Source organism: Hibiscus syriacus, unplaced genomic scaffold (assembly GCF_006381635.1).
Source record: "Hibiscus syriacus cultivar Baekdansim isolate YM2019G1 unplaced genomic scaffold, ASM638163v2 tig00109972_pilon, whole genome shotgun sequence".
Classification (NCBI taxonomy): domain Eukaryota; kingdom Viridiplantae; phylum Streptophyta; class Magnoliopsida; order Malvales; family Malvaceae; genus Hibiscus; species Hibiscus syriacus.
In genome coordinates, this window is record NW_024062543.1 from 2,426,706 (window position 1) to 2,452,505 (window position 25,800).

General features: G+C 35.7%; 1 protein-coding gene, 1 long non-coding RNA gene and 2 pseudogenes across 2 annotated transcripts; 3 read left to right on the plus strand and 1 right to left on the minus strand.

Moving 5' to 3' along the window:
- Nucleotides 1–709: 709 nt before the first annotated feature.
- Nucleotides 710–3,871, minus strand: LOC120211524 (annotated as a pseudogene).
- A 2,763-nt stretch (nt 3,872–6,634) lies between these two features.
- Nucleotides 6,635–14,199, plus strand: LOC120211343 (annotated as a pseudogene).
- A 5,660-nt stretch (nt 14,200–19,859) lies between these two features.
- Nucleotides 19,860–20,788, plus strand: LOC120211249. The gene is made up of 3 exons (XR_005524587.1): nt 19,860–20,100; nt 20,526–20,596; nt 20,721–20,788. It is a non-coding gene; the product is annotated as an uncharacterized LOC120211249 (long non-coding RNA).
- A 6-nt stretch (nt 20,789–20,794) lies between these two features.
- Nucleotides 20,795–21,592, plus strand: LOC120211344. The gene is made up of 4 exons (XM_039209899.1): nt 20,795–20,817; nt 20,886–21,036; nt 21,151–21,231; nt 21,319–21,592. Exons 1-4 carry the CDS (start codon nt 20,795–20,797, stop codon nt 21,502–21,504), a joined length of 441 nt encoding a protein of 146 aa, XP_039065830.1. The 3' UTR covers nt 21,505–21,592.
- Nucleotides 21,593–25,800: the final 4,208 nt, after the last annotated feature.

Below are 25,800 nucleotides of genomic sequence, written 5' to 3' on the forward strand. Positions count from 1 at the left end.
TAAAATTAGAGTGAGAATAGTATAATTTACTCTTAGATATTTAAGGATATTTCTAAAAGTGTAACACTTTTACAAGAATAGTCAATGATGTGACTTGTTTTACATGAAAGAAATTAATAACCTAAGTTCTAGAAATACATGAATGAATTAATATCTTATATCTAGAATTGAATTAATAACGCAAGTTCTAGAAAAGTGGTTCCTCTTAGCTATAAAATATTAACTGTTGTTACGACAGTTAACTCGAAGTGATAACATCTTAATTAAATAAAAACGAAAGTAATCATATCTTAATTAAATAAAAAAGAAAGGACTATATATATATTTTATAAATCAATGACAAAAAATAGACAAAACATAAAGATAAATGATCATATGTGTAGTTAACCCAACTAAAATATATCCTTGACGTAGTCAAACGACGGCAACTAACTAGAAAACGAGTGAAGCCGACGGTTTCCAGCTGTGCGTGTCTGATTTCCCGGCGGTAAATATTACTCTTTCGTCTTCTTTTCCTATGTAATATAAGATATTAATGGTTGTTCTATACCACTTTTATTTTATGAGTAAAACAATTGATGACGAAATGGCATACTGATCCCTCTACGGCAAGTTGATTGTGACATTCTAAAGCGTGTTTCTCTATAGCTTTTAACTATTTATAATATTCACGAACGACAATGATTTCTTCCTCAAAATGTTCAATGGAAAATTCCTTGTTTCCCCCTCAAATATCATATATCATACAAAATCCCCCCCCCCGGAGAAAGGCATTCAGACCAAATAATGTATGTATTCGGATGAAAGTTCAATGCACCGAGTCTCCGAGATAATCGCCTTTGAGTCAGCAGTTCACACCCCTTCATGTGCACTGATTAGATTGCGAATTCCAGTCGTCAAGAAGGTTTATCATAGTTTCCTCGAACTTCTTTGCTTGAGGTCCGGGCTTCAAGACATTTACATCACCCCATTGTGAGCAAGGATCTACCCACCAGCTTTGCCGGCCAGTACACCATGCCCCTGGGGCAGCTCGGTTTCGCCCGCGCTTGAGGATTTTTTGTCAACCATGTCCAACAGAGGATCATCCCTTTGAAATGGTCTTGCAAATGCTGCTCCGCTCAAAGCCATTTGATCATAATCAGAAATGTCGAGAAAGTGGGGTTCGGTCTTCGGGGGACTGTCCCAGATCATATATCTTAAATCGCCGTTTACAGTAGTGTTCTTGAACTCCGGGGAATTGCAAATGACAGAATGAAAATAACTTTCTTCAGATGACATAACATTGCTGAATACATCAGAAGGGTTCGGGGTAGATTATCCCACCCAAAAGACAAAATTGCAGAAAGGATCTGCTTAACACAACCCACGGGGAACCTGCAATTCAGTACCAAACTGCAGATGAGAGTAGCATCGCTAGAGAAACGAAATCATGTATATGTATGTATGTATATATTAGTTTCAGATAAAAGTTTAAGCAACAATATAGACTGTAAACTTTGCCTGTGAATACTTTAAAAGCCTCCGGCATTGGTCGTTTCTGCGTAGCATGAAAATTTTGGTCCTCCTAGCTAGGTAAAGCCCTGGGTCAACCACAATAGGCTCGATCCGTTGTTCTCTGCATAAAACAGAACCGATACAATTTAGATTTAATTTTTCATGTGCAGCTGAAGGACCTATAGATTTCATAAAAGGGTTTTGCCTACACTTTCCACCCAACGTCACTAGTATGATCAAGGAAATTGAGGTCCTTCTAACCGAGGAGAACACGTAGGACAAATCTGAGATACGAAACAAAACCAACAAAAAAAGAAGGGTTAGATAGTAGATACAATTAAGAAAAATAGAAGCATAGGTGAAAGGTAGCATGATGAGGGAAAATACGCATAGTGCGCAAGCAAACGACGAGCACGGGTAGGTGGGCACCTTGCCTCATTGGTAATTTTATATTGAGCTCCGGAGAAACAAATAATGGGGAATACTATGGATAGAGACCTTTATAACCTGGTAGCATTAGGAACTAATCTTTAGTATTTTCCATTTCATTCCGTCCAAATCTTCTCGGTAGCAGAAATGTTATTCAGTATTTCAATACAACCTATCTACATTGAAGTAAAAATAAACAGAGATTAATTACGTCTAAAACAAGATTCCGGATATCGGTTTCATCCTGAGCTGTCTAGTTGCAAAGTGTAACTGTGTCCAGACTCTGCACCACAATATTCATTAGTATGTTACGAGATTCATCTCACCACAATAAGCCATTTTCTTTCTTCTAGCTTACTAAGCCTTAAAATACATAACAAATACTAACGACCAAACAATCTTTTAATAATTGAGCAGAAGCCCGATAGCAGCGAGAACTTTGGACGCAGAGCACCTTGCAGAGAAATCAGTATCAGTAAGGTCTCTATAGAAGTTCCGGCCAGAAAAGCAAAGGATATGATTTTCAGTGGCCTCGGGTTGTAATGGTATGAGAATATTGGCACTTCATCCAAAGTGTATTAGCTAAAGGATCTAACTTCATAGGTAAAACAACAAATAGTCGTCGCAGAACTGATGCACCAATAAAAATGCCGGGCCGTCTCTAAAACAAGCCTTGGAAGCAAACATAGGGGATGCATCATTGCTCTAACGATATAACATATTCTAACATGCGGAAATTTGGTCCAAAAGTTGCTTCCCATCACTAGATTAGATGTTTCACCAAATCTCTGCAGATTAGACCCCAAAACAGAAATGTGGGACAGAAACCTCATGAATCATCAATATAGATCTGCTCCAGACATTCATACGACATATATAACATACTATTTAACCATTAAGCTCCGAATTGATATTGAGCGAGTATGCACAATCAAATTTGCCATCCGCTTGAGAGCTTTCTAAGTTTTTATTTCAGCATAATTAAAACCGCCTCAAAGTATAGATTGCTAAGTAGGCGAATGCATGCTTTCATCCGGGAAAATTTCTTTAGTCAGCTATAAAGCCTACATTTTAAGTAAAATAATAACTTGACAACAAGTAATGGCAAAAGAATTCTTGGAATCATAACTTAAATCGAACTAGAAACTAGTCCGAAACATGTTCAAAATCGACAATTTTCCTTCAATAGTGTACGACATTCCTGAATCATATCCAAATTTTAGACAGTAAGAAACACTCCAAGGTCTAAGCTCGAAAACAATGCACTAAACTTTCTATACCGAACCAGTGCAAATCATTGAAATTTCAAGTAATTCCAACCAAATTAAGAGCTTGTAATTTCTCCAAATCAAAAACCTCGATTCTCTAAGATACTACATACAAAAGAAAACAATGCAAGTCCAAAAACAAAGGAACAAACGAACTGAAGCTGCTTACCATCCTGAGTAACCAAGGGATAGTCCAAAGCACTCAGAGCAATAAACCAATCCCAGCCACGATCAAGCTTCATCAACATAGCAGCAGCATGCAACGTGGCGGCAATATGTGTAAACCCATAGAAGAAAACCTATCAGGCTTCCCTATAACATCCACATTCTCAAAGCTCCTAATAGCAGGCACAGATTTCAAAGCCAAAGCCAAGCTATACCTTTCCACATCAGAGGCGTCAGCTCCAAGTTGCAACAAGTATCGATTCCTGGATGATAAACAGCAAGCAAAAGCCTAAAGATCCGATCTTTATCGCCTTTTCCACCAAATAAATAGTACCCAAAGCCGGTGGATAGTGAAGGCCATGATGAACAGGTGAAGGGAAAGGTCTAGGGGAGCTGAAAGCAGAGATCGAGTAAAGTAATAGAAGTAGAATGGAGAACACTGTTATTGAAAAGAGAGTGAAAAACCATTTCTTTTCAGCTCCCATAGCAAAATAAAATTATTTGACTTCAGAAAATTGTGCTTTTCAGTAAGTTTTTGATTCAATCTTGAATTTTTGGCACAAGGGGTATTGAGTATTGATTATCAAGATTCAAAGGAGGAATCTGGACTTTGAATATGTTTAGGAAATGGGTAGTTCACCATCTTTGATTTCATAAGACTCAACACCATTATTGGTCATAAACTCTTGAACCAACGTCAATAAAATTATTAAAGCTCTCCTTATTTTATTCTTTAATTTTCAGTTTGATTGATAAAATTAAATGTTAGGAGCTGATACCGAAGAGCTGATACCGAAGAGCTGATTGGGTTATGATATTTCAATTTCTTTTTCATTTGATGTGATTTTAATAATTAGATCAATTTTAATTCACCTAAATGCTTAGTTACCAAATTAATTAAATTTCCTTATACCAGCTTCATACGCGTGATATCACGCGCTTCCGTCAAGGTTAACCTCGTAAGTCGTAAGTCATTCGCACATGGACGATTGTACCTTCGGCGAAATAAGATTCATACGTACGGATGATATCAAATAAATTTTATAGATTTTGTATTATATTTATTTTAATTAGTGTTGTAAATGAGACGAGACAGATCTTGAGCTATTCAAAATCGATTCGATTAAGGTTTAATAAATACTCGATCGAATGGACTCGACTCGAGTTTTTAACGAGTCGAAACAATCTATTTGATATTCGACTCGAAAAGCTCGTGAGCAGCTCGAAAATATAATATATTAACATATTATTTTTTTTACAATAAATTACTAATAATATAACATTTATATATTATTTTTTAAGTACAATAAGATTTTCATATATTTAAGGTCCATGTTCGAGTTTGAGGCTTTAATTGAGTTAAGTTTTAAGAATTTTTTTTAATTTCGAGCATTTTCGAACAACTCACGAGCTTCAATTCAAGATTTCGAGTTCGAGTCGAGCATGAAAATTTTAAGCTCGCGAGTTTTCGAATCGAGTCGAGCTCAGCAATACTCGAGCTCCACTCGACTCGTTTTACACCCTGGTGAAGATAAATATAAGTTTACTAGAGATAATAAACGAGTGTAGATATAAAAAATTATATCCACAGCGGATTATGGAAAGTAAGTGATTAGTTTGATATCTTACCTACCTTGCTTATGAACTATCAACTATATTTTAAACAATTACGAATTTGAATAAATTTAAAGATTATTCTATAAATTTAAGATTTTATTATATGACTTGTAATATAATCAAATGTTAGGGTATGAGATAGATGATGAATATCTAGTTATGTAGTAGTGTAGAATGATTTGAGAATAGGGATGGCAAACGGGCGGGTCGGGTGCGGATACCCCCCTCCTCCATCCCCATACCCACCTAATATTTTTCAATTCACCACCCGCCCCCCCCCCATGATGGGTACAAATTTTCAAATCCACACCCCCCACACGGGTACATTTTCAAATCCATCACCACACCCACTAGCGACATATCCATCTAGACCTGCCTGACAGCAAACTAATGGGATGTTGGAGTTGGTTCCCAGACAGTTCGTGATGGGGTAGCAACGTATGCTTCAATTTGTCAGAGTGGCTCTACGAATGTTATTGAGACAAATTGTAGGGAGCATGTAGTCGCAGAGCTAGATTGTTGAGTTGCTTTCGATGTTAATGCTCATAGTGCGTCTAATATGGGTTTTGAGGGGCTAAAGAACATGGAAACTGTTGCTTTTGATGTTAATGCATATAGTACGGCTAATTTGTTTGGATGGGCATCATGGGCTAAAGAATATGGAAAGTGACGTGGTTAGTGGGATTATGGGTTTAATCAAATAATCGAATATTCCCTAATTAAAGACCAGATTAAAGACTAAATATCCTTAATATTTGGTTAAATTATATGTTATTATATTATACATATTAAAATTTATAAATTAGTCTCTAAAATTACATCTAAATTTATAATGGTCCAAAATTTAATAAATATTTAGCTGGGCGGCGATGTGGGGCGGGCGGATGCGGGCGGGTAATGTCTCAAACCCATTACCCGCCCACCACCCACGACGGGTACCACTTTATAAATCCACAATCGTCCACTACCCGCTAAAATTATACCCATCCCCGCTCCAATTGGAGCGGATGCGGTGCGGAATCCACGAAACGTACCCGTTTGCCATCCCTATTTGAGAATATACCCGAATGAATGAATATAAGTTTGCAAATTTTAAGTAGTGGATAGATGATGGATACAAAATATTAGGTAAAATATGAAAATGAGAGGAAAAAAAAACCACACTTACCCTGTTTACCTTCCCTGTTCACAGTGGCGAAGTCACAGTTTAGTGTGAGTAAGCCCGCCCTGAAAATATGAATTTTTTTATTAATTACTTATTTTATTGATTGTTTCCATCCTGAAAAAGATATTACCTTATATAAGTAAAAAATAGATACCTAGCTTAACCATCAAGAAAAGTTTAGGTACCGAATTGCACACAAATGCCAATATTAGGCACCAAAAGTTATATTTACCCTTGTTATTTTGTCAAAACCCAAAACTAAAAATAAGATTTTTTTTTCAAACTAAGGATTGCCTTATCACAAAAATGGACACGTTTTGTTTGCTAAGAGATTTCGTTCAATCACTAATTACTGCACATGAAAAACGACATTGAACGTCAGTAATTAAAACTGTTTGGAACACCATTCGCTCCCATCTCCTGCTTGCTTTCTTTTGCTGCTTCAGCAGAGCGACACAAACGAAGAAGAAAATAAATATATTGGAAATTTTAAAACTATAATAAAAAAATTTATGGCGTTGGCGCCGAGAAGGTGGGCCATGTAGCCGGTATTGGTGGGAACGGCGTGGGCCAGATTTTGACCGCCATGGCCGCGGCGCTCTTGATTCGCTTGTTCTCCGGGCCTGGCCCAGCTATCTCGCCGGAAGATGAAACCTGCGATGAAAACAGCGAGGACTATCCGTCGATGGGAGATGGAGATGATGCTCCGCCGTCAGCTGGAAAAGTTTTTCCGGTCACTATAACTTGGAGGAACATAAACTGTTCTCTCTCAGATAGACGCTCAAAATCAGTAAGTAAATAGTAGTAACAAATTTCCTGTGTTTTTAATTCTTTTATTATCATTGCGTTTTGCATGGTTTCTGAGGAAATGGAAGGAAATTGAATACATATTTGAGCTCAGAATTGAAATTGAAAATGGTAGGATTTCTTGTCTTTTAGGTATAAAATACTGTATTTATTTTATGATAGGTTCGGTTTCTGCTTAAAAATGTGAGTGGAGAGGCAAAACCTGGAAGATTACTCGCCATAATGGGACCATCAGGATCAGGAAAAACCACTCTCTTAAACGTTTTGGCTGGTCAGATTTTGGCATCGCCGCGGTTACAGTTGTCAGGTCTTTTGGAGTTCAATGGGAAGCCTAGTTCAAATAAAGCTTACAAGTAACGACATTATTAACTTTGAAATCATTTTTAGTGTACTTTATATCTGAAATTGATTGCATCTATAAGACTGTTTCTGGTTCTTGTAGATTTGCTTATGTTCGACAGGAGGATCTTTTCTTCTCACAGTGACAGTTCGAGAAACACTATCTTTTTCTGCAGAACTTCAACTTCCAGAGATATCTTCTGTTGAAGAGAGAGGAATATGTGAACAAGCTCTTACTTAAACTAGGCTTGGTAAGAATAACTTGATTTCCTTATGCTGGAGACATATGAACTTGTGAGGCTTGGAAACAGATTACTTTCACTGTCTTAGCTGACGTTTGCTTTACAAAGCGATATATAAATTTGGTCTCCGCTGGAAAGAATTTGCTACACTACTACCATTTATAACAAATTGTATGATCTTTTCTTTTGGGTTAATACAAAAGACGTAAAAAAGGATTGCTCAAGTTATACTCAATCATCTATCATTAACATTTTTATCCTGATATTGATCTTCTTTCTGGGTGTTATTTTTATTCATTCTCCAAAAGGTCAGCTCTGCCGATTCAATTATGGTGATGCCAAAGTTCGTGGGATCAGTGGTGGTGAAAAGAAACGCTTGTCATTAGGTTGTGAACTGATTGCAAGCCCGTCTGTCATATTTGCTGATGAACCCACAACTGGTATGCACAATTAAGCATATCTAGTTCTTATTGTAAGATTGCTCTTGATAACTCATTTTTTTCCTTGTTACCTTTGATCTCACTACTTCTATGTGGTCTTTCAATCTTAACATGAACCATCCATCATGATTAGTCTATACTTGATTAACGATTTGCTATCCTCAGGTAATGTATGTTAGACACCTGAGGTGCAAAGGAAAGAATGTAGCTAAGAGTAATAATTTTCAGAAGTTCTTCATTAAATATCTGCCATTTATAGGAAAGTGGATGAACAAGAGAAAATCCAATTTTACATATCATGCCATGCCCAAATCAATTAGTTATAATATTTATTGTACAACAACAATATAAAAAGAATAATTTACTGATTGAGCAGATATTCAGGGTTTGTCTATGAGGGTTGATCTCACTCTTCCTAGTTAACCTAGTAATGCTTTATTAAAATCCATCTATCGTGATAATATCTATGGTTGATCAATTGCCTTTTCCGTACTTCATGATTTTTTTATTTGTTATACACCTAACAAGAATTGATAGAGCGTGTGTGAGGTGCAAAGTACAAAATGTAGTGAAGAGTGATACATTTCTATGAGGTTCTTCATAGAATTTATACCATTTATAGCTCGCAAACAAAACAAAATTTAACTTCACATATAGTCATGTCATGTCCAATTCAATCAATTGAACCTTTCTCATAGAATAAATGTATGTCTTGCTACTGGAGCAGGTATCTAGGTTTGCCTTTGAGGATTAATCATCATTATAAAACAAGAATGTGCTTTAAACTGTCAGATGGTCCTGATTTGTTGAGAGATTTCAGTCAAATACAATGGACATGATTTCAGAAAGAAGCTCAAACTGCAACTTTGAAGTGGCTAAATAACATTCTTAAGCAAATTGGAAGTTAAAATGAAATTCTTATCATTTGAATTGTATGCATGCTTAATCAGAGATCGGCTACGGTATCAAACAGGGGTGACTGGTGCTTATATACTCTCTAGCTGTACATTTGACAATTAAGGCTGGATAATCCTCAACTACCTGCATAGTGGGACATGAGGCAGTATTTAGATGCAAGTGACATTATAGACAACCTCCACAATGAGTATTGAATGCAGATTTGAATCGTAGTCTTGTAGTCCATTGGATAGAGTACAGTTAAGAGCACAAGTTATGCAGAAACTGCATAAGCAGTCATTTTTGTACCCATGGTATGTTATCTTATGCATTGGTAATCTAATCATTACAAACTGAACTGTATAATGGAGATTAAGAGAGGACCTTTTAGCTGGCACCTGAAATATAATTTGGTGTAAAGGTGTGCCTTTACTATTTGGAATAGTTTCTTGCTAGCTTAATTTCTCTGCTTCATCTACCTAGGAATGACCACAACTGCCCATCTAGATAGGTCTTGATTATCCATATTTAGGTTAAGCAGAGTATATATTTTTTTTCTCCTCCCCGCTGCAATTAGTGTATGGTCATTAATATTTTTTCCATGTTTGACTTTGATCTTCCAATTTCTTCTGCTGCATTCAGGACTTGATGCTTTCCAAGCTGAGCAAGTAATGGAAACACTCCGCCTACTTGCACAAGATGGGTCATACTGTAATTTGCTCAATACTCAACCTAGAGGCTCTGTGTATGACAAATTTGACGACATCGTGTTGCTAACAGAGGGCACACTTGTTTATGCTGGCCCTGCACATGATCAGCCACTGGAATACTTCTCCAGATTTGGGTTGTAATCAAACTTGGCTCCTGTTAGTTATGGAATGCACTGCCTGCCTGCATACCATGGTTCTTTGTTTAGTCTTAATTTTTTTTATTTGGATTGAGTGATTTTCATTGACTGTGTCTTGTTATTGGAAGATGCCTGCCAAAACCTGCGACATGTAATATCTTTTGTTTAACAATATTTAACCTCTAAAAGGTACATGGTTGGATTTAGGACGAAAATTATCCATCGAGTTTTCTTGCTAGGAATCCTGATTAGCGTCGATATACTTGTACGCTGTATGAGGTTTCTAATGTAACACTAGCACTCGCATTATGCTTGAAATATAGCTGCATGTTTCCACATCTGTCTTCTTAAAGCTTGGTAGTACGGGGAAAAAGATAATATTGCTATAGCCTCATCATTTACCATTATACTATAATGTCTGATACTGATGCATTGTTTTGTACATTATCTTGTATATTTTTTCATTTTGTTTAGGAAAGCGAATGATCTACACATATTCTCCACACACATCATATGTATATTATTGTTTCATTGACTTCATGTTTGAAAGACTTTTGAGGATCATGAACTGGTTATTTTCTTCTGCTTTTGTTTGCTTTAATAAATAATCGACTGTTTTTCAAGCTCTGTTTCTAGATGAAATTATCTAACAACAATGTACCAGAATCTGAAATTATGAGACTTATGCTTGATATTTGGTTAATCAACAGGTACCAGTGCCCAGATCATGCAAATCCTGCTGAATTTTTGGCTGATCTTATATCCATTGACTACAGTTCCGCTGATAGTGTCTACTCTTCTCAGAAAAAAAATTGATGCTCTTGTTGAAGCATTCTCAACACATCAGCAGTTCTTTATGCTACTTCACTTACTGGAAAGACTGTCCCTAAGCATGGCATGAAGTTCAGCAGGAAAATTACTGCTAAGAGGAAGGGGGTTGGTGGAGACAGTTCTGGTTGCTTCTAAAACGTGCATGGATGCAAGTTTGTTTTTCTACTATTTAGTATAAATTTTATGCTTGTTTTAGTTTTTAGCTATCTTTACAGTTTAAAGACATGATAGAATATAGGAATAATCTCTCCTTTCCGTTCTTTGGTTTGATTAAGAAATTCTGGTACTCCATTTTTCTGATATTTAACTGCTTCATTTACCCACTAGGCTAATCATTCTAATGCTGTTTAATTTCCATTTAATCAACATCCAATGCTTTACTCCTTCCTTGAAGCTAGAGTAAGAATAAAAGAGAGCCTAAAATCAATAAAATCATTGTAACATATTAGTCTTCTTTTGTGAGTTAAAGGTTACTAATTTCTTTGTTTCTTTTGCATTGGGTAGCTGTGTGTACCTGTACCAGTGCATGTATTCGAATGATCCTAACTTCTGTTCCTTTTTGTCGATTGACAAAATGGTTAACCAGGCTTCTCGTGATGGACCACAAATAAAGTTAGAGCTAGAATGTCAGTTGCGTCAGCTATAATATTTGGGTCTGTTTTCTGGAGAATGGGAAGATCTCAAACGTCCATACAAGATAGAATGGGTTGCTTCAGGTATGAAGCCTTCAGTTTCCTTGAAATTCTTGCTTTCTTTTTGTGTTAAAATTGCAACCATGCATTTTTGCAGTATATGAAGTCTCTTTGATCCTACTTTAGGCTCTGACTCATGTCTTTTATAAGAAAGTGGACCGAAATGGATATTTCAAGTTTTTTTTTTTTTTGGGGGGGGGGAAGTTGGTGTAGAGCAATTAGGGGTGGAAGGTATTGTGGAGGATTTTTTTTTTGACGCACGCAGAAATTGTTGCATCTGATGAAGGAAATGAACCATTTGGATTATGTACCCTCAATCAAAATGGTTGTTAGGTTTTTACGATTCTCAGAATATGTTCTTCAACTCCGGAGGGTAGTTCATCTAATGAAAAATCTGGCTACTTTCAAACTTTTGCTGGTTTTGCGGGACTTTCATCCTCCCCATGGTACCGTAGCTCAAAGGCACTCTTGAGACCACACTAACTCCTCCCAACCAATTAACAATGACCCTTCCTGAAAATTGATTCTTTGTTTTTCTACAAAGTATATGGTGTTTTCATATCCTAAAGGCAGCATATTCAATTATGTATCATTCTTGAAGAGCAACTGGTCTCAAGCAATCAATGATGTTTATTTGATTCTTAAGTGACATAAGTATTAAAGTTCCTTAACACTGTTGGTTATCATATGCCTTGTGTTAGGTTACTGCAATAAACACTGCAATGGCAGCTCTCACAAAGACTGTGGGTGTGTTTTCCCAAGGAACGTGCAATTGTAGACAGGGAACATGCCAAGGGATCTTATGCATTGGGACCTTATCTTCTTTCCAAATTGATAGCTGAGATACCTGTGGGAGCTGCATTTCCTAATGTTTGGGACTTTGCTGTATCCCATGGCTGGCCTTCATCCAACCGTGTCCAGGTCTTTTTCATAGTCTTCCATAATGAAGCTCTTTATATTATGGGTAAACTACAGCCGTAGTTACCAACTATGAGTAAGTTTCTCGTTAACTAATTGATAGGAATATGATGTGACTGTTTATAAAATTGGTATAATTATAGATTTAGCCCATAACCTTTAGGAACAAATTGTTACAACGTGTAAAGTTTAAGGGCGAAATCTAGTATTATACCAATTTTATAAACAGCCAAATCATCTTCCCGTCAATTAGTTAACTGCTATGACAATAAAAGAAAAACGATTAGTTGTGGTAGGGTAATGAAAAAAACGTACCCACAGTCGGTGACCACGGGTGTGGTTTACCCTTATGTATTTACACTAGACATAGTATGTTGCACGAAATCTACAAATGTCATGTTTTGTTGAAGTAATTGCTTACCGTTTTCTCCTTTTCTGAAGAATCTGAAGAAAAACACAAACAATTATCGTTAGTATTTTTATCAATGTGCATAAAAACACAGATTTTGGTTTATGATTAGTTAGGAGATAATTAGGTTAGTTAATTAGGTTAGTTCTATCATGGTGATTTGGTGAACTGACCTTGAAGTTTGACTTTTTAGATTTGGAAAGTTCTGTGGAATTGTGACTGTGGAGTCTTTTGCTGCATCTGCAATGGGTCTGACAGTAGGGGCCATGGTCCCAACAACTGAAGCAGCAATGGCCTTGGGACCCTCTCTTATGACGGTCTTCATCGTGTTTGGAGGGTATTACGTAAATGCAGATAATACACCAATTATCTTCCGTTGGATTCCCCGTGCTTCCCTGATAAGATGGTAAATGCATTAGTACTAAGATCTGATATTTGATGATGATAAACCAAAACCATAGTTGTTTGTGCTTTTTGGAAGTAAGTCACATCTTTGTTTACATGCTTTCAGGGCCTTTCAAGGGCTTTGTGTCAATGAATTTACCGGTCTTAAATTCGACTGCCAGCATTCCTTTGACATTCAGGCAGGAGAACAGGTATTTAGAGAGCATATTTCCCTCTATTTGAATTTCAAGTTGAAACTGAAAGAAGACTGCCTGGCATAGACCAAGACAAAACTAAGAAAATGAATGTTCTGTTTGAGAATGAGAAAATAAACATTACTAATATCCGAATCTGCATTCCGGTGCATGTAACCAAAGTTAGCATGAGAGTAGTCAGGTTCTTACAGTGTAGAACAACTGATATTATTAAATGATGTTCAAACAATAACTGACCTCCTAGTTCTTAGGTTGATTAGAACAAATTAATCTGCAAAGAAAGCGACAAAACTACATGCTTTCCTCAAATTGGGGAATGTGGTTAACATTTAGTACTAGGAATACTTATAGGAGGGCCAATCTAGATGGCATAATTGGTGTTAAGCAGTCTCATGAACTTTCCTTTTAGCCAAATGGTGTCTACAATAAGATTTTTCAGTTCTTGTTAAGCATTCTCACGAGGCTTTCCTCGTAATATTCTTTTTCTTGCTTGATGCAGGCACTCGAGCGATACTCCCTGGGAGGAACTCCTATAAGCGATACAATTATTGCTCAAATTAGAATTTTGTTGTTTTGGTATAGCACCACTTACATCCTCCTTGAGAAAAACAAACCGAAACCTGCAGCTTAAGGAGCCTGCATCCGAGGAAATCGAACCAAAGCTAAAGCTTGAACCTTTATTAGAAACCGATCAACCTCCTCCGATCAAACAAGAAGAACAAAACGAGCAAGTTGACTCACCTCCAGGTGACCAAATCGAACCATTCGTCCTAGAAGGTTTGTAAAAATTTAGGCATTAATGATGTTATAAGAAGTGCTACTATTTATTGATTTATGTCATACAGGTGCTTAGTAAAGGAGATAGCTTTGCAATGAAGGAGGGTCTCATGCATTGTCTATGCTACATTTACATCAGTGGTGTATTTTCCGTGTAAAATAGATCGTCCGTAATGGATCTTTATGATATCCATATGAACCGTATCTGCTACAGTTACAGTATCTTTGGCATCTTTTGTCCAATGAATGTCTGAAACCAGGAACATCTAGTTTCCTAATGCATAATGCTATGTTAACTTTTTGCTGCAAATTCCTAACGATAGGTGCGTCGGATTTAAAATAGGATCAAGAGGACTTAAAGTTGATTGAATATTTCTCCGTCACATTCAGTAGACCGAATTAACTCTTTTGGGCAAATTCAGTGGACTGATTCAAACTTATTGAATATTGAATAGCCTGCGTGTCCAGACTCGGACTTACATACGCAAAGTCTTTAAATATTATTAAAATTTTGAAAATGATGAGTAATCACATTTGTCGGAAGTAATGACATTGGTCGTTTGGTTAAGCTGTTAATATTTGTTTCCTCGTATTTTTTCAGCTCATGAGTTTGGATTCGTTAGGAGTATTTTATCATAGTTTGATAAATTTTATTATTATTTTATAATAATTTAATAAAGATTTAATTATCATTTTATAAATATTAAAAAAATGAAATTACCATTTTACAATTTTAAAATTTTTAATGACCAAAATACTATTTCAACATAATTTAATGAGTATAGTATAGTTTACCCATTATATTAAGGTCCTCTGGCAAATACGCGGTGCAATCCAATCGCCCGCCGCCTACTCCCAGAAAGTGCAATACCACGTAAGTTCCCAGTTTTTTAAAGAATCTTCAAAGTTACGTAATATTCTCGGAAAAAAGAAAATTCCGGGAAAATAAATCTCGAAAATTCCACGTTTTGCCTCAATAACGGCCATATCTTCTTCTATAAATACTCGATCTTCACAAATCCATTGTACCATTCATTTTACCATCTCCATTCGACAGATAACATCCAAAAAAGAAAAAGAAACATGGAAGCAACAATCGGCTCTCTTCGTAAATCCTCAACTTCAGCTCTTCTTCCGCCAAGTCCGTTCAGCGGTAATCCGATATACTGGAGAACGGACTTCAAAAACCAAAACGGTAACGTAAAGCAAGAAGTCGAAAACGATATGAGCCGTACAGTCACGATTTCGACGGGAAGTCAGTGGACGAGAGTATGATCGTGTGAGGAAGCGGATCAGGAGATGAAGACGGCGGAGAAAGTGACGGGCCTCCGCCGCATTGGATGGTGGAGAAAGAATACAAGAGGGAGAGTACGACTGGATGTTTGTGAAGCGGTGGGAGTTTGCATCGAAGCTGATGGAGACGAGGCCCGGCGTTGCTTTGGGAATGGGGGTTCTTCTTCTGTTTAGCTTGCCCACTTCAACGGCGGCAGTTTTGCTTCATGTATGCGTAATTGGCTAGGATGAATTTACGATTCTTTAAATTGATATGTTTATCTATCCAAACGACACTTACTCATGTTGCTTAATACATTTAAATTTGATATGTTTATCTATCCAAACGACACTTACTCATGTTGCTTAATACAAATTACATCTTTTATATGAACCAAATGATTATTTTTTGAAGTTTCGATTTAAGTATAATAAATATTAAGGATGTAAAATTTAAAATCAAATGTTTATTATAATGTTAATTAAATAATTATTTTTATTTTATGTATTTTGATTTTTAACTGTTCTTTTTAAGATAATTTTTTACAGTTATTTTAACTTTTATTCTCTTTTTAAGATATTTTGATCCCAAAAATTTTATTTTAGAATAAAAATGTCTATATTTTAAATATTTACACTTATAATTTTTTAATAGAGAGATTTTTTTTACATAAAAATAAAACGTTAATGATCAAATAATTTAATAAAAGAAGAATGGTTAACTAACCTTTTTTTATTAATTTATGATGATTACAAGTGATAGTATATATAACTTTGATATAGCTTTTGAAAAGTGATTTTGAAGTTATGTATATAACTTTAAAATGTTATACAAAAGTGCAATTTAATAAAATTTAACTCCTTAATATTATTGTGAAAAATACATTTAAAAAAGATAAATGTCCATTATAAACGTATGTTGTAAATTAAAAATAACATTTAAATTATATTTACACTTATATATATATATATTAATCATATCAATTTTAAAATATAATAAAAATATAAAATACAAATAAAAATATCATTATATAAAAATATTTTATATAACTCACTATTATATTTTAATATAAATCATTAATTTTATTTATTTTAATAATTAAAATAACTTATTCAAATAATAAATTATTTTTTAAGGATGATAGTATTATATTATTAAAATTATTTTTTAAGGATGATAGTATATTATTAAATAAATGTAAATACATAATATATGGAGCTCATGCATAATAAGCTAAATTATAATTTTCTTCCAAACATGAAGTTGAAAATGAAAAAAATTAAAAATTCTAGTTTTTGCAGTTAGTTTGAAACCACCGTTTCTACCGCAATTTTTTTTTTAACTGTTCGACATTAGTTCTGCGGTCAACACGAACTTTTTGGTTAAAAGTGCTTAAAGCATTACCAAACGGACCTTAAACGTTTAAAATAAGTATTTGATTATGTCTTAATATGTTGTAGTATATATTATATAGTTACTAGAAGCAATACTCAAATTGAAGAATAATTATTAGATTAAATCAAATAAAAATATAGAGGGTACTACTTTATTAAGTCTATTGACTATTAAAATTTATAAAATGATCTTCCGATTATAGATTGTTGCTTTTTAAATCTAAACTGAATATTAACATGTTGACTACGTATGATAAAATATGATCTTAAAATCTCAAACAACTGTCATATTTTAGTCATTATATTAACTTTTAATTCAGACTACCATCAATTTTGTTAACAAGAAGGATGAATTTGGAACATAATGAATAGTCGAATGACAGTTTTGTAATTTTTAATAGTCGATGGACTCAATAAAGCAACACTCTATAATCAAATGATCATTTTAATAATCGAAGGATTTAATAAAGTAGTATCTATAATCGAGGGACTATTATATATTTTACCCCAAAAAATTTATGATATAAATTTTATTTTTTCTACGAATTTATTTTTTATTAATGTAGGATGATTAAGTATCTATTTAAAGATTTCATTAACCATTTAATTTTTAATGTTGAAATGAAGCGGAAACCTTTAAAGTTAACAATCTAACTGAAGTAACTTATCGTGAACGAATTGAAAATGTAAAAACCCTACTCGTCTTTTATCGTGAACGAATTGAAATGTAAAACCCTACTCGTCTTTTATGGTGATTCCAAGCTCACCAGCAACATAACAGAAGCAGCCATATCAAGAAACATCCCATGTTCAACAGCACCAGCAATCCTCAGAATAGCATCGCTCGCCACCCTCAGATCCCCCATCTCTTCCACATACAAATCCACGATGTAATTCCCACTATCACTCACAAATGGCTCCCTTTACAATCCTTCCTCAGCCGAGCAACGCAACCGGAATCCTCCAACACGTCCCGGAGTTTGTTTGCGGTGTATTTCCAGCAAAACGGGACGACTTCGACGGGCATGGCTAAACCTTGCGCCCAAATGCTTGACCAATTTGGATTCATTGATGATCAATGAAAGGCACTTCAAATATTTGCCCCATAGGCCCAATAGCCTTGTACCCCAAAATTACAAAAGGCAATCCGCCCCATCATATAGTTCATCAAAGTTTACGTTGGGCTAATCATACAATGTGGTTCGGCTCCCCATTCTCTTGGCCCATTTTCTCATGACATACATATTTTTTAGAGTAGTATGGGATAGGGATGGTAATATGACCCGAACCCAACGGAAAACTCGAAACCCAGTCAAGTTCGGGTTGAATGATATCGGGTCGGGTATCGGAAATTTTTTTCAGGGATTTTTTCGGGTCGGGTTCGGGTTCGGGGCAAGGTATCCCTGCCCCGCCCCGATTATAAAAAAAATGGCTGTTCTTTTTCCAATATATATGGGGTAAGGGGGAGGTAAGATAGTAGGCTACCCCCACCAGTTGAGAGCAGCTTCCGTAAGAGACCCCCGAATTATGAAATGCCTCCGATTATATATATATAATATTTTATTAATTATATATATAATATATATATTTTTATTAATTATATATAAAATATTTTCGGGTTTGGGTATATATTCGGGTCGGGTTCGAGGACAGGGCAAAAAAAATTTCCGACAGGGTGCCCGATAAAAACCCGTCGGGGTTGGGGATGGGGATTCATTTCGGGTTCGGGGACGAGCGAGCAAAACCCACCCCGAACCCGACCCGTTGCCATTCCTAGTATGGGATGTTGATAAAAATAACATCTGTTTAGAATTGTTCTTAATTAGTAATTACATGTATTCTATAAATATAACTGCTTGCACTTAAATTTTTTGTAAAGATCAACGTCCTTTTCATCATCGAAATCACTTAATAGGTTCACTGATCTTTCATCATCGAAATCACTTAATAGGTTTCACGACACCATGTTTGTATATCCATTTTGTGACCATCTTCATGTTTATTCTATACGAAAAAATTATTTATTAATATATATTTATTCAACTTCGAAAAATTTCTAGACCTATTACTGTCGAATCCACTAGGAGCAACAAACAAATTACCCTTCTTGATTAAATCCGATTTTTAATTTAAATTCTTTTAGAAATTTCAAAATTTAATCTTAAAATTTCATAATGCCTTTTTAACTTATCTCACCAACTGATTTTAACTAGATCTGTAGCGCTATAAAAAAAAAATTCGAAAATTAAATTTGATACTTAAACTTTTAAATTAACGAGGATCGGCTTGCAAAACTCATTTTTAATAAATTTAAACGTAATTAATTATTTCTATTATGTACAAGTAATTCGATTTAGCCGGTCTGAAAACAAATACTATCTGGGTGTTGTCCAAACTGAACAACCCTATCTGCCTGTATGGTTCATCTCTTTTGACCCAAAATTTTCTAGAAAAAAAATAGCATTTGTTTATTTATTTTTAAATTAAGATCAAATGAAATGAAATTTGATTTGTGTGGATGTCAAAGATAAGATTTGCTTTGACTATGCCTGGTCACCTGCATCGAGCCCAAGCCGCCAGGACTAGCAAGGGGTTGTTTAACTAGAAAACGCGGGATGCTAATCTCAGGAACCTTCTTCTTCCTGCCACCAGACTTTAAAACCCAGAAACTTTGTGAATTTGAACTATACACTCATTACTCAGAAAACCCAGAGCTTCATTTTCACAAAAAAAAAAATCAGAGGAGGAAAGAAAAGGAGGTTCCTTTGCTTGAACAAAAACGATCCCTTTCCTGTAAGTTTCTTCCTCCCCCTTCCCCCACCCTTTTCTTTGTCATGATTTATGCTTGGTAAAGGACCCTTTCTTTTTGGCTTCTCTGGGTACTTTCCTTTTCTTTATTTTGTTTAACTTTAGAGTGTTTTTGGATGTATTTTCTTCAATGGGTTCATGCCTATTCGTTTGCTTTTTACTCTACTCGAACTTTTTGAAAAAGAAATTTGAAGTTTTAACTTCTATATTAGTCTGTGCTTCAATATATTGAGCTGTTGTTGCTGTACCATTAATTTCCGTTCAATCCTTTTCCTTTTGGTTTAATGTTTGTACTTTGTACCATTTTTTCTGGGGAAATTTTCCTCTCAGCTTTTCTATGAGTTGGCTGTTGAATTGTTTCTAATGATTCTTAGTTTTTCACACAGGAGGAAGTAAACAAGACAACCTTATCAAAACTATTATTGTGTGTTCTTCTGTGCATCTATGGGGGATCATTTTGTGTTACTAGTGGACAGGTTGTTGACTGAATCCACATTGGAAGCTGCAATCGAAAGCACGAACCGGTCCTTGCATGCCACAGCATTGCATTTGATGACACAAATGTATTCAATCCTTCTCCGAAGCCGAAATCGTCGACCCCGGGGAAAATCGTCGAGTGTCGGATATGTCAGGATGAAGATGAAGATTCAAGCATGGAGACCCCTTGTTCTTGTTCTGGCAGCTTGAAGGTTAGAGAAACTTAAAACCAACAATTCTTTCACTGTGAATGATTGCAGTGTTGTCACGGCATGCGACTAGCCTTTTCGCTTAGTGCTACGAAACAGAAGTGAAAATTTTGCATGTTCTATAAATTGGTTCTCTCTTTAGAGCTTCTTATTATATATCTTAGCCTTACGTATAAACATATAGAACCTTACTTCACCCGAATTCGCACTTTCGCAACATCTTGCACGTCATGTAATGCAAGGATTCTAGCACCTATATGCACCTTGAGCTCTCGATGATAACTTGTCTCCGGTCTTCAGTGAATGATGAATGAATTTTATGTAGATTTTGCTGGTTGGAAGTTAGAATATCATCAGTTCCAATTCCGTGGTGATTTTGAAGATGCATAACTCTTTGTTCTTCAACTTACCCTCTTTCTTTGTTTCAGTATGCTCATCGCAGATGTATACAAGATGGTGCAATGAAAAGGGCAACATTACCTGTGAAATATGCCTTCAGGTTAAGTATTTTACATTTCGTTACTTGTTCGAGGGTATAGGATGCGAGTTTTTTATCGGTATAGTTGTATCTGTTGCATTACGTTAGATCGAACTTATGTGATCATAAATCTTCTGCATTTCAGCATTTAAGCCAGGCTACACCGCACCACCTCCCTTGTTTCATATCGGGCGTATTCCGATGAATTTCAGGTAACTTATGTTTAAAGTATGGCTGTTTAGGTATTAAGTACCTCTGGTTCGGTTAAGAGATTTTAAAGTGCTTCATTTTTCTCTACAAATTTTATCAGGGGGAACTGGCAGATTTCTAGGAGGGAGTTGAACAATCCTCGCGTCATAGCAGTGGTCTCGACCAATCATAGCTTACTGGATTCTGGCTACGATGAATACTTAGCATCGACGACAAGAAGCTCGATAGGTTACCGTACCGTTGCTATAATCGTAAGTTTGTCTTACTGTGTTTCGACTTCTTACAACTGCGGAACACAGACATCGTATACCATTTCGAAGGAGAAATACACAGATTTTCTAATTTATCGTGCTTTTCGCCTGCAGTTTATGCTTCTTCTGGTTTTACGACATGTTCTTCCTTCCGTACTAAACGGAAGCGACGACTACACTTTCCCGTTATCTACGGTAAGCCATTTCCTCCATGTATTTGAAGAACATAAGAACAATTCTCTACTTTCAGAGTATAAACTTACCTCTTCTTTTGTTTTATAGTTGTTATTGCTTCGGACTGCCGGAATTATCCTGCCAATCTGTGTCATGGTTAAAGTAATGACCGCCCTCCATCGTCACCGCCGCAGGCAACAACAGGAGAATCTAAATTCTTCGGTTACTCAATCAGACGAAGAAAATGAAATTCCAACCGTGCAAGCTCAGTCTCACGTAGTGAACATACATTAAATGTAAACATAGATGAACCGAACACACCGATCTTTCTATCTTCAGTAGTCTAAAACTAGTTTTGCCCGAAAGATAGAAACCGTATATATCATTACATAATGATTTTTTTTATGATTATAATAACAAATTGTATTATTGGAAAGAAATAATTAATTAAAATGTAAAACCCAAGAGAAAAAAGGAGTTATGTTTTTACCTTCTGTTCACTCTATTCTTCTTTTAATATCATTTGCACAACTTTCACAGTGCACGTACTGTTTAAGTACAATACATTAACTTTTGGCTGAATAGATAAGAATACAATAAATAAATAAATAACATCATAGGCCGAGACTCGAACTCTAGTTATTTGTAGCCCTTGGATCCGGGATGCACTCTTACAGATCTTAAGATCAGCCTAGACCAGCTTGGCATTGCATATATCGGACATTAGCATGTACCATCCATGTAATTTACCAGCAATTCTTGAACCATGCCTCGATGGGGCATCTTCCCTGCAGCACCGTATATGGGTGCCAGGCCTCCGCTTATTGGCCCTGGATTTGCTTTCACCTGAGACAAAAAGTACCAGTGAACAAGATTATGTCCCTGATGGCTGATGAACTATTTGGTCGTTAATTGACGACGAAGAAGACTTTGTGTTTTCAAGTAAAAGGGAAACGGAAATGCTTACAGCTTGTACGGCTTTCCTCAAATCCTGGAGGAAGGTATCGACGACCGGTACATGTTGAAGAGTGACACAGATATGAAGGCTCGGTTCAATCGCATCAAAAAAGAAAGAATATCGGTCTCGATAATAACTCGCTACAAAGGCTAAATTTCGAAATAGATTCTAACTTGAAGACAAGTAATACACAATACACCACTAGTATCCTATGGAAGCAGCAGCTAAAATCCACAACCGAAGGGAATTCGATCGAACGCAAAATTAAAGAAAGAATGAGGTAACATCTTCATGTAACCCCGAGATGTTTCCACAGCTAACATATGCTCTCAGTTCCTCCAGATGTCATATTTCCACATACTTATCCTCCAAAGGCTTTCTCTTTACTGCCAAGTAGATCCGCTGTCATAGCGACCACTTCAGCTTCAAATCGCCCCACACTCTGGAACACGTCTAAATGTAATGGATTGGTATGCGCAAACCTGAAAATAGTCAACATCTTTTTTTAAAGATGGGTAACTGAAAGCAGAGTGGGGCAGACATCATTTCATTGCGGTTTATAACTATATTTGTATATAAAACAGAGAAAACTTTAGCTGGTGCAGATAGTGTATTTTGACACCTTTTGCCGGAAACCAAGATGGTGTCAAGTAATTCCATGCAACTTGCAGTGAAATCAAGTGGGTTTTAAGCATTGCAAATCGTAAAAGAACAGAGATGTTCTCAGGAATAAACAAAGACGCATTTTGAAAATAAAGTTGCATGATGCAGCTTGAGAAGAAATTGGCACTCTAGTTCTACACGCAAGAACAACAACGACGTCAAAGGAGTGTAATGAACACAGCTTCACTGTATTCTCTGCATAATAAATATAAAAGAAAAAACACGCTTAATGGTGTCATTTCAGGATTTGGCTATTCCACACCAAAATTCCAACATTATTTTTCTCTTATAAATTTTTTAGGGTGCGTTTGGTTCAGAGAATGTAAGATTACCAATGAGAATGTAAGATTACCAATGGAAATGTAAGATTACCAGAGAATAAAATTACTGAGAATGTTGTATTTTGTGTTTGGTTGGCTTAGCATGAATGTAAGATTATCTTGTTTGGTTAAACGAATAAAAGATTATTGGAATGTATATTTGACCAAATTGTCCTTATTATATATTTGTTTTTTTAACAAGTTGGAAAATATTTATATATTTTCTTTAAAAAATTTAAATTCATAAAATTTATAATTTTTTTTTACAAAATTGAAAATATAAAAAGGTTTAATGAAAGGGTAAAATTTATTTTAACCCCTGAACTTCATATAAAATTTTAATTATAGATTCTTTTGTGTAAATCTAAAATAGTTAAGGATAAATTTTTAATTTAACCTTCGTAGAATTTTTATTATTCAATGACAGAAAAATAATACTTTTGAAAGAAAAAAAAAGGGCATTTTAATCCAAAACGCCGGTAATCTAACAATACCTAAGGAAGGGATGTAATGACATTCCCGATAATATACCCTAAAAAATCTACTATTGGTAATCTTACATTACCGAGAATAGAATTCCCGAACTAACCAAACGGAGAAATGTAGATTCTATTCTCAGAAAAACATTCATGCTTGGTTCAAAGTCCAAACAAAGACCAAGTCAGTTTCCTTCTTGAAAAATACCAAACAACAGAACAACTGCTACCCTACAGTCTCAAAACCCAAACTGCAAGCCTTTTACCAATTTATGAATTCCTTAATAAATGCAAAAAAAAAAAGTAGGTATAAAAACTTAATCCCAGTTAGAGAGAAAATAAAAACCGTAGTGTATGATGCCAAATAAATGCAGTTAAATAATCCAAGGAATTAGGCTCGTAAACGAATCCAACGAATATGAGTGAGGTATATTTGTTCGTTCATTAACTATAACCGAATAAATAAATGAACAAGAACATAAACAAACAAAATTCATGTTCGTGTTCGTTCGTTAAAGAATTTAGCTTATTTCGTGTTCGTTCATTTAAATAATAAACGAACATAAACGAACGGATGTAAACGAACACAATAAACGAAAGAATGTAAACGAACACAAATGAACGAACATAAACCATAACAACAACAGTCACATAAAATTCATTAGTATAAGTTGTAAGTTGATACTTAATTTGTATTTTTGTTTGGGCTTTTTTTGTTTGTAAAATTAATTGAATTTTAAAATATTAATGGGTATCATATTAAATTTAGAGAAAATCGTCTCAGTGACCAAAAATGTCTATAAATACGATTTAATCATCTTTTTTGGATTTGCCAAAAACCAACAAAATCGCAACGCGATTTAGAAAATCGCAACGTTGAAAAGAAAATCGCAACGGTCAAAAGAAAATCGCAACGCGATCTTCCAAGAATCGCAATGCGAGGCAAAGAATCGCAATGCGATCTTCGAAGAATCGCAACGCGATTGAGAAAATCGCAACGCGATTTCAATAATCGCAACGCGATTGAGAAAATCGCAACGCGATTCCAAGAATCGCAACGCGATTGAGAAATCGCAATGCGATTCCAAGAATCGCAAAACGGCAAAAGAAAATCTCAAAAGCAGTAGAGTTGTTCGTATTGCATTTGTTTCTTAAAATTTTCTCTAAAAAGATAGTATCCGCGGACGTGTCGAAGACACGTATTACCACGACCACGACCACGACCACGACCACGACCACGACCACGACACACCACGACCACGACCACGACCACGACCACGACCACGACCACGACCACGCCACCCACGACCACGACCACGACCACGAGAAGGCGGCGGCGGCGGCGCGCGAGAGTCCCCTTGTTCTCTTTCACTCAACAAGGAAATGAGAAATCCAAGCCTTAAATACACTTCCCAATAGTATTTCCAATACTATGTGGGATTGAACATTACCAACAACCTTCACATGTCAACCTATTTTGTGTGCTTAATTTGACTGTGCCATTCACTAAAATTGTTGGAGATTAGTTCATTTGAAGAAGTGTAACTAATAAACCATAAGCCAAGTAAATTGCTTTATTTATCGTGAAATGATGTCCCTGCAACCTTTGGTGGAACTTGGACCTTGTAATAAACTTGAACTATGCTTCCAGTTCCATCCAGAGAATTTAAAATCATAACTTGTAACTTTATCTCCAATATCACAAAGCAACAAAAAATCTACAAGAAATTGATCAGCTATGAGGAGAGTCTTGAATGTAGAATTGTTGTGTATAAATCCACATGTATGCATAACCGGGTAGAAATTATATTTGTATACGGCAACCCACCCTTTTTCACTAAACAAAACAATTTTGGCATACCAAATGAACTAATCTCTCTTATAGTCACACTCAAGCTCTTAGCAAAATAGGTTGACATGTGAAGATTGTTGGTAATGTTCAATCCCACATAGTATTGGAAACACTATTGGGAAGTGTATTTAAGGTTTGAATTTCTCATTTCCTTGTTGAGTGAAAGAGAACAAGGGGGACTCTCGCGCTCCGCCGCCGCCGCCGTCTCGTGGTCGTGGTCGTGGTCGTGGTCGTGGTCGTGGTAATACGTGTCTTCGACACGTCCGTGCGGATACTATCTTTTTAGCATTGCGATTTTCTTTTCAACATTGCGATTTTCTA

Coding starts and splice junctions, on each gene's coding strand:
- LOC120211344 (XM_039209899.1), top strand. CDS start 20,795: ATGTTTAAAGTATGGCTGTTTAG. Junction 20,818..20,885: donor TTTAAAGTATGGCTGTTTAG/GTATTAAGTACC, acceptor AAATTTTATCAG/GGGGAACTGGCAGATTTCTA. Junction 21,232..21,318: donor ACACTTTCCCGTTATCTACG/GTAAGCCATTTC, acceptor TTTGTTTTATAG/TTGTTATTGCTTCGGACTGC.